This window comes from Nelumbo lutea, chromosome 4 (assembly GCF_056320005.1).
Source record: "Nelumbo lutea isolate HS-2025 chromosome 4, American lotus-T2T, whole genome shotgun sequence".
In the NCBI taxonomy this organism is placed as follows: Eukaryota; Viridiplantae; Streptophyta; class Magnoliopsida; order Proteales; family Nelumbonaceae; genus Nelumbo; species Nelumbo lutea.
This window is the reverse complement of record NC_142687.1, coordinates 1,979,602-1,989,766: the sequence shown is the minus strand read 5'-3', so window position 1 is coordinate 1,989,766 and position 10,165 is coordinate 1,979,602. Positions and strand designations below refer to the sequence as shown.

At 33.9% G+C, this 10,165-nt stretch overlaps 1 protein-coding gene across 10 annotated transcripts in view; it reads right to left on the bottom strand.

Moving 5' to 3' along the window:
• Positions 1 to 3,466: 3,466 nt before the first annotated feature.
• Positions 3,467 to 10,165, bottom strand: part of LOC148853342 (nuclear factor kappa-B-binding protein) — a 30,186-nt gene continuing 23,487 nt past the window's right edge. For 6 of the 10 annotated variants that reach the window (XM_088940827.1, XM_088940829.1, XM_088940831.1 and 3 more), the window contains exons 8-10: positions 5,968 to 6,128; positions 5,712 to 5,841; positions 3,467 to 5,548 (exon numbers count right to left, since the gene is read on the bottom strand). In XM_088940827.1, the coding sequence (XP_088796953.1) occupies positions 4,232 to 5,548; positions 5,712 to 5,841; positions 5,968 to 6,128 (1,608 nt within the window). In that variant the 3' untranslated portion in view covers positions 3,467 to 4,231. The remainder of the gene's footprint in view (positions 5,549 to 5,711; positions 5,842 to 5,967; positions 6,129 to 10,165) is intronic. The other 4 variants (XM_088940833.1, XM_088940835.1, XM_088940836.1 and 1 more) reach the window with 1 other exon arrangement.

Sequence of the window (10,165 nt, the reverse complement as noted above, 5' to 3'; positions counted from 1 at the left end):
GATCAAGTGTCATGTTTTATTTGATTTCTTGTTTAAGATTGCGTTTGTTTCCCGTGCAAAAACAAATCTGTACCATTAAAAATCCCCTCTGACCCATTTATGAATACAAGCTGGTTTAATTTTACACTAATAAATTTTTGGGGTGTTTGGTTCTGTGGGCGTTTATTCAATAAATGCTGCCACATAGGTGCCATTTCAGCAATTCCTTTCTCTTGTTCTTCTATATGCATCGAGAATGGCAAAACTGGACCTTAGTTTTTTGTGCACACTTATTGTTTGGGGAAGTTAATTTTTAAAGCTTTCACAAACGGTTAGGTGTTTTTTCACTGTTATGTTGATGTGGAGCTTAGTGGCGCCTAGTCTTAAACGGTTATAATTATTACCTTTTTCGGTTTTGCAAGCAAATAAATTATAAACTTTGAATGAAAAAAATATAAATGGAACCAAACACATACTTTGTATATTTCAGGACTGAAATCTAATTTTTTACATTAACCCACTATGAGTGCAAAGTTTATATAGATTTTTTCAATAGACTTTTTCTCATCGAGTACAAATGTCTTGGAAGTTGTGGTAGCTGTCATTTTGAGTACATTTGTGTATTTAGCCAGTATTTGTACTGCCAACAAATGCAGCTTAATGGTATTGTTTATCTACATGAAAATGTTATCAACTCTTCAGATCCTCAAGCAAAGCAAGGGCTCTGTTTCTCTAAAAGAACAACTTAACATCCAATGATTAAAAAAATGTATAGAAAATACAAGGTAGCAAAGTAATCTGGTGTAGGAGTGCTCATAAAAAGCCAAAAAAGTTTATTTGAAAAATCCCATTAACAGAATTAATATATTCTATATATATATATATATATATATATATATATATTGTAAATATAAAAAACTGAAATTAAATTATTCGGTTCAGTTTAAAAAAAAGCCCACAGTTTATCAAAAAAAAAAAACGACAGTTCATTTAACGGAAGTTACGGAACCGTAAAAATTCGACAGTTTTCACATTTTACTTCTTTGTTTTGTAAAGCCAAATTGCCAAGGTGAGCATGATGATAGCACCACGTCACAATCTTAGATGTTCGGGGGTATATTCTTCAAAACGAGAGTAGTACGACATAATTAAACAAAAAGGAAAAATCTATGCTATTGGATGATACGTGAAGAGCCTTGACCAATCAAACCTGGTGCGGTGAATATTGATAAATACCACATGGTTTTTTTGATTTTGGATTTCTTATACATGATAACTCTACCTACGCCTATCCACATGACACATGGGGAACATTTCATTTTCTTATATTACTAGTAATTAAGTACTGCATTGCATGTGATAATTTTTTTTTTCATATTAATTACTTGAATTTTAAATATATCATAGTTAAGATAGAAATTGAAAATTAATAAAAATAATAATATAATTAAAACTAAATGTAAATGCTTATTGCAAATGTGCATGCACATTGCACATGGACATTTTAAATTATAATAACACTTATTATTATTATTATTATTATTAACTTTTTGTATTCCATTTCTATCATAATAAAAATATTTTTTATTTTAACAATTATGTTTATTTAATATGATGAATATAGAACATTAGGAATGTTTCCAAATGTTTTTGACAAAATTCTGCATTTCTTCATTTTTTATGTTCTATCTTTTTTTTTTTAATATTTATTATTCAATTATGACATCATGAGTTTCTTTGAAAAGTTGCACCATTGACCCACCATCTAGATAAGAAAATAACTTTGCTTTTGTATTAGTGTTAAGTTATATATTTCATCTACATTATATAAATAATTTCTACTTATCATACTTAGCTTTTGTTTGACATAATTAATATACAATTTTTTATATATTCCTTTGATTACTTGTACTTTTTTTATTTTTTAAGATTTACTGTTTAGCTAATCATGTCATCGATTAATCCATTTGACCCAAACCACTAACCCACCACCCAAAAAGAAAAATAGTTTGATTTCTATGTTGACATTAAATTTTGTATTATATCTCCGTTATTGATAAAATTATTTCTTATGTATAATACTTATTTTTATTCAATATAGTGAATGTATAATATTAGATATGTACCCAATATTTTATTTTTTATAAATATATAACATTAGATATGTGCCCAAATGTTTGTCGTTTTTTTTTTGTGATTCTTTGTATTTTTTATTTAAAAAAAATTATTATTTGACTATGGCATCATTTCATTTCTAGGTTGATTTTAAATTTGGTATTCTATTTTCAACATTAATAAGAATACTTCTTACATTTAATAGTTTTTTTTTTGTTTAGCATAATGAATATACATTATTAGATGCATGCCCATTTCTTTTTATTTTTATTTGTATTATATATTTAATTTATTTTATTATTTAATTATGGCATTATTTATTAACCTATTTGACCCCATATGATAGAATTGCTTATCTACCATCGAGAGGGAAGAAAATGGTTTTGTTTTTAAATTCTTTTTTTTTTAATATTTATTTTTATATTATTAAAATTAATGTTATGGATTTAATTAGTACAATATAATGATGGAAAAAATATATCTTAAATATATGATTTAATGAAAGAATATACATTAGATATGATATTTAATGAATGAAAATAGGAAAATAGTTTTATTTCCAATTAGTTTTAAATTTTACACTCCATTTCCATTATTAATGACATCATTTTGTATTTATCATATTTATTCTTGTTTAATATGCAAAATCTATGATGTTAAAAATGTTCTTATTTTTTAATTTCTATATTTTCTTTGCATTTTATCTATTTTTGAACTTTATTATTTAATTGTGATAATATTGATTGTCCCATTTCACCCAAAATGATTTAATTTCTTATCACCACCTACATGAAAACACGTCTATATATTATATAAGTAATAATCAATATCTCGTTTTTAACACATCTCTTTTATCATACCACATGTTACATCAAATTTTTTTTTTTCATATTTCATTCTTAAAACTGAATGAAGATACATGCTTATTATGACTCCACTGCCAATCGATGATATAATACAATCGAATATAATAAACTACTATATTAAATTATTATATCCGAAATCCAACTATATATTTTATATATGTATAAAACAGGATTGCATTAAATCCTGGCGATGAAATCAATGAATATGTGAAAACGATCTACTTAATAAATAAATCGTATTTGAACATCCAATTCGATCCAAAATACGGCTAAATGGATATCTCAATCCAACTTAAACTAAATTGATTAGAATTCGGACCAGACTAAATCTGATACATTTGCAGCCCTAACCACCAATGGTCACTAACAGATTATGGCCTTCCTTGAGGGTTGGGATTTTTGAAAGCCAACGGGACCAATTGAAGAAAACATCTTATTGATCAGCTTTGGATTTGGAAGCCCCTTTTCTAGGAATTCTTAATACGTACGAATGTGCCATGACACAATGGGAGAAATGGAACAAATGTGTGCATTGAAACAAAATTAGGGCCAACTCTAAAATGGTTGACAATATCTGGGGCAACAAATTGACATGACCCATTCTTGTGGCGAAACCTGTTCGGTGTTGAGTCCTCGATACAATCCCTGCATGCGAGTTTGCCTCCAGACTCAAAAAGGACCAATATCTGGACTGCTGTTTATCATACCTTTAAATCAAACAACAATTTGGCAAATAGCCAATATACCCAATTCCTAGCTTGCAATTGCAAAGAGTAAATTAGAAATGCAACTCAAGAGAAAAAGAAGAAAGGAGAAAACAAGGGGAGATACGAAGAAGGTGGTGCCGCAGTGAAGTTTCATATGTTCAAATCACCCAGTCTCCCAAAGATATCTTATGTATTCAACCCTCCTACCCTAAAAAAAATGAAATATCCAACCAAAAGATATGGAAAAGAAACTATATATTGCTTACCAATAAAAGAAGAGATTCCATTATTTTTTCCCGTTCGTAAGACCGTAACTTCCTCCACTTTTGCCATCTAAATATGTACATGGGATTGAGGTGGCTTTTGTATGGATATGTACAAAACTTTGCCTTTTCAGCTTCCATAACTGTCTATCACTACCTCTGCCTTGTTTCTCTTTGCTGGTAAAAGTTCCTAAGTTCCAGTATGCCATGCCTTGGCATCCAGCGTCTGAGCTATCTCCATATTCAACAAGCTCATCAGCATACACTGCCAACCCCATTTAAATGTCTAACAAGATTATCCCTATTGGTTCCATGACCTCAAAAATGGCTTTTCAAGTGCATCATTTAGGCCTGAACTCTGATGCTGCATATTCATCCATGACATACTATTTCCTTTGACGGAGGTAGCAGAAGGGGCTTCACGCCCACTCAAGTAGTTAAGCTGATGATCTGTGCGTGGGAAGTCCATGTTTCCAGGAATTCCTCCACCCACAAAATTCCTTGATGGAATATAGTGTTCAGTTGCATTCACTGTATCATAATGGGAAAGAGACTTTAACTTGTTACATTGTGACAGAACACTGAACAAGCTCTCATCTGTATTGCTTCCATTTCCCAAGCTAGCTGCACCACTAGAAATGTCCACACCAGACCAGCCACCCCGAGCCCGATGCTCACCTGGAAACCAGTTCTGACCCAACAATCCCTCACTATTTAAGGGTGTTTTGACAGGGACTGGAACACGAACAGGATTGACAGCCCAATCCTGCACATTGACAGATGAAAAGAGATCTTGGCTTGGAATTGGGTATCCACCTCCATTAGAATACATGTTCTTCTGGATCATTTGATGCATGTAAAGCTCTTTCTCTCTCATTTCCCTCTGCTCCAACTGATTCTCCTGCTCACAGAAATTCCCATGAAGGTGATCATTTCCTAGCAAATCATCATTTGTTGACAGGAACTGGAATGTTGTTTGCTTGTGCTCATGAGGGTAAGACTGTATCATCTCTTGGCCCTTGAGAAAGGGATGAAGTAGTTCACTGCGTTCCTGGTTTGTGTAGGAATTGAAGAATGACCCACCATTTTCAACATGCAAACTTGAACCAGCATCATTGGATGGTCTGTGCAACAAAACTTCCCCAGTATCTTGCTCAAGAATGTCAGATTCCAAATCTATGAAGCGAGTAGATTGCTCTTCAACAGGCTTCGGTTGACCAAGTGACAACTCACTGGAAGATGTATAGCCATGGCTTGCAGAAGTAGTATGATAGTAGGAATTTGGCATGCTACCCTCAGGCCAGACATCTTTGATTGGAACTTCTTGGTCAACAGATTCCTCTGTAGGGTTCGTGTTCTCTACGCATTCTGAAAAACTTGGAGCTGCACTTTCTGGTTTCAACACTTTTTGGTTAGCAGCATCAGAATCAATGTCCATAGTATCAAGTTCATATTGACCATTAAGTGAAAGAAATCGCTCCAGAGGCTGACTGTGGGTGGTGTTGGGAACAGACTCTTCATCACCTCCACAACTCTGTACATCTACAGAACCTTCATTATCCGATTTTCCACTCTCTTGTTCTTGAACCATGTTATCCACATTCTCTTGCTCCTCATCCTAGCCAACCAATCACCCAGCTAAGAGTTCAATATGCTACTGCCAAGAAAAACTCTTAACCGCAGCAAAAATAAGGGAGCTTCCCAAAAGAATCTAGGTCAACATTGAACAGTGACACATTTACACAACAAATTAAAAAAGTAAAAGAAGATAGGTAACATACATCCCCTACCAAAGATTTCTCCTTTTCTGCCAATTCTTGCTGCACAGACCTTCTCCATTGGTGTCTCTGCAATTGTCTATTTTTCCAGTATGAAAAAGCTGCTGGAAGATCTCTCTTAGCCAAATTTGACCTATGTACATGGGATTTTGGTCTTAGCAAATGTATAAACCATATTTATATAAAAGGATAAAACTTTAAATATGGAATAAAATCATGGACTACTCTGAATAAGTTAACTTGGACATAAAATACCTACCAGTGTTCATGCAACTTCTTCCGTTCTTCCTCCTCAAACGTTTCATATGGTTCTACGTGAAAACTTTTGATATCACCCAAAACACGGTTAAGAGACTTGGACTGAATGCCATCAGCAGACTGCTTTATCCGCTTAACAAGTTGATGTTGCTTTCTGCTTACCTACAATTTATCAAAAGTAGAGGATGAGTTACAGAATTTTGAACATAAAAAATTCAATTGGAGAGCCACAATGATACAATTTAAATAATTATGTTCCTTTTTTAGTGATTTTCCTTATTGTTCACATTAAAAAAAAAAAAAAAAACTAAAAAAGGATAAAGAGGAATGAAAGCAACATAAGGTGGGAAGGGATATTCTCAGTGGTGAGCATGCACTATGCAGAGTCAAGTTTGGACTAGGTTCATGTCCTCAGGCAAACAACAACCGAGTCCATGGAGTAGCAAAAGCTGAAATTATAGACCAAAAGTTCTAACCATTACATAGAAGTTGCGATTTTTTTTTATTTGGTTTCTAAATTAATTCATATATGCTTGGACTATATGTTAGATGTATTGGGTTTGGTATTATACCTGAGTTGAGCCATGCAAATAGGCCAACGGTTTGTTTACAGTATGTGTTTTTGCAATTGGGTAATTTTGTCTCAATGCGTCAGTTCAGGTTGTAGAGGCAATATGTCTATTTAGGTTGTTTTTCTCAGTGTTTTCAACGAGTGGTTGAACTGGCTAGTCAGACCAGTCAACACATCATCTGGCCAGGATTCCATCTCTGTTCCACTACCGACAGTTTGTTGCAAAAATAAATAAAAACAAAAAAGACCCACTGAACCATTTGACTGAATTAGTGGGTCACAGGTCAAATATTTCTCTTTTTTTTTCTGTTTTTATATTTTTAGACATTTTCATCATTAATAAAAATAATTCTTGTTTGCCACGTTTTTGTTAAAATCATGAATATATAACATTAGAGATAAGCCCTAATTTTTGCTACAAATTTCTATATTTTTCTGTATTTTTGTTCTCTCTCTATACACACATTTCGTAATTTAATTATGATATCATGATCACCCTTTGACCTGGACGGAATAACGGTTCTGTTTCCGGGCTGGTTTTAAAAACGCCAAATTTCCCCCTTTTTTACCATTTTTGAGCCATAGCCCATATGCTTCCATCTCGGTTTTGAAGGTTTTTTCTCTGTAGCTCTCTTTTTGTGGGTTTTGTTTTCTAGTGTAATCAAGTTTAAGACCTCCACTGGATTTTTACGGAGATTCAAGTCTTAATATTAATTTTCATAATAGTGATTAATTAAATTTGTTCCAATCTGGACAGTTGAGTATTACGATACTGACTGGATGAAGACATTTCATGTAAATAAAAAAAAGAGCAAATAAAGAACACCCTAACTCTTCCTTTTTTTGATAGTTACCCTAACTCTTAGTTTTATCAGGCGTGGGCTTTTTTCCATCATTACTGACTGGACTTATTTCAAGCTTCAAGTAATATATTTGGAATATTTAGATAATGATTATGGACTGTTCCAACCAGTGCTAGACATTCCAGTTCACCAAAACGTGGGGCTGTTTTCAGTGTCAACCAATGATTGACACTAATCTACTTTGTCACTTGTTTTCCTGGTCGGGACAACTAGATTGTGACTTTGTGAGTCACCCAAATTAACTTCAACCCAGGAAAGACCTGATCAATCTCATATCAGACCACAAATAGAATGTTTCTCCATGATATTTTGGACATTCGATTGGTGCCTTATTAACCTCTTTATTTTGAAAAATCGCAGTCACTAATCTACATCCTCAACCCTAGTCAAAGTAGTTTTTTTTTTTATTCTTGTTAATCTAACGGTCTTTGTTTGCTGTTTACTATTTTCTGGTATATTTGTGGTTTGGGATGGGTTGGATTTCATGTTGTGCATCCAACAAATGAGGAATTGGTATAGGATAACTGAACAAAGAAAAAGGTCCTACTAGGGTGTACATGGTGGGTAAATAATAAGAATATTACACTTTTGCCTACAGGTAATTATAAACAATTTTTTTTTATTCCACCGACTCAATTCTAACATTCCAAAAACAATGGCATTACTCACTGACTTAAACCTATGTTGGCTGTTTCCTCAGTTCCTTAAATCTATGTTGGTCATGTCCATGTACCCTTAAAGAGCTATTGGAAGCCTGCTGGGTGAAAGACTTAAATAGAAGAGGCAAATGCCTATGGCTCACCAGTCCAACAGTGGTGATGGGTAGAAAGAAAGAAAAGAATATTTTAAAGCAAAGCTACTAGAGAGGATGGTTTGAGGAAAAATGCAGGGCGCCTCTGCTCTTGTGTCAGTGGATAAGGATTTCAGGGTGCAAGAGCATAGATATTTGAATCACCACATACCTGGTTTAATCCATCTTGAGCCAAAGTTGAGTCAACACAGCCTATTGACCAACCTGGGTCACCAAGCAGTAATTCAAAGCGTATTATAAGAATACACCAGTGGCAGACAGTCGACCACCTTGGCTAATGTGGTGTGGAAGGTTCTAGACACCTTCCCACTTAATGAATAAGAAAGTATAAATAGCTCTCAGCACTGACATTGTGTGTGTGTGTCAGAGGGGTTCTCTAAGACTCGCACAGTTTCCCTCTTTCTCTCCCCCTTTCTGTCAGATCACCGACTTACAGTGTATGCAGTGCAGCCCCTCTGGGGGTCCAGCCAATTCTCAGTTCAATCCATATTCCCCCAGACTTTCAGAGTCAACTTAAGGTGCCAAATCCACTGTTTGCAGTAGGGATTCTCTTTTTTGTATGAGAAACATTGGTTGAGATGTAATCTGTTTCTCACTGTAGAGAGGGTCATGTACCTTTCCTAACATCTTTGAGCTCTCTGTTCTTTTTTATTCCAAATATAACAATTGGTTTTTAAAATAACAGGTAACTAAGGAAAAACAGGGATACTCAAATATTGATTCCACCTCCTAAAAGAAATCTGAAAACACTCTAATAATCCTACTACAAGTACAGCTAAACAAACTAAAAACAACTCCAAGATAGACCAAGAAAACATTAAGACTCAAATATCATCAAAGATGGGCACCTATCAGAAAAAAAAAATCCATAATTCTCTCAAAACATGTCAGATTTACAAGATCTTTGATTTGTTGGATAGGTAATTCAATAACCTATCCAATGAAATCAAATCACAAAACAGGCAAGTTTTTATCCCTAAAAATACATCTTCGACTTTTCAGAATTTGAATACCTCTCTGGCAAGACTCTTGAAATAGTTCCACCATCTAAGATAATAACCCTATCCCTAGGGTATTAATAAACTAAAGCAACTATTATAAAACTCAGACCTACCAAAAATTAAAAGTTTCCATTATTGTAGGGAAAACCGATTTTTTCTCCATTGATCCTTACCTTGTTTTCATGTCTGCATTAGGACATCATCAGTCCAATTTGACCATATTGACATTTCATTAGCCAATTCCATCTTGCTTGACTTGGACATCATCAGTTCCAATCTGTTAGGCAATTCTGTTGCCATCAGTTTCAATTAAATGTTTTGGTAATGCTAGCTTTTAATATGCTCAAGATCTGGTTTTAGGTGGTCTTTTTTTATAGTCCCCTAAGCTATTGCCACAATCATAGTATCTTATGGTAGGTTGGTACATGGATTGGATCAAAACTTCTTTTTTTTGATAGATAATAGCGATTTTATTATTTAAAATAAAAAAAGGATACATATAAATCCCTGCAAGGAGGTGCGAGGTGCAGCCTCTAAACTATATCATAAAGCTTACAAATGAGCCAAAAAAAGCCGATTCCTAAGTACCCCTTGTTTTGCTAGAAAATCTGCCAACCCATTTGCCGATATTCTTTCTCATTGAATTGTGACTGATATATTTTCTGGTATTTAGGTCATAGGTTTATGTGTTTATTTGGGTTATCTCTCTTGCTTCTGTTTTTGAGTTGTATCACTCTATGGCTCTAGCGTTCTCATCATCGATGCCTTATCCCAACTATATGGGGTTGCATACGGCTCTGGTTTCTATTTAAGATTGTTTTGTATCCTTTTTTTGGAGAGAGAGAGAGAGAGAGAGGTAATATTGCGGGATTCTTTTATTCCTTTATTTTTCTGTAGTAGAGCAGCAATGCTCACTATGCAGGCTACCAGACTGAACCATATTTTCTGCTGTT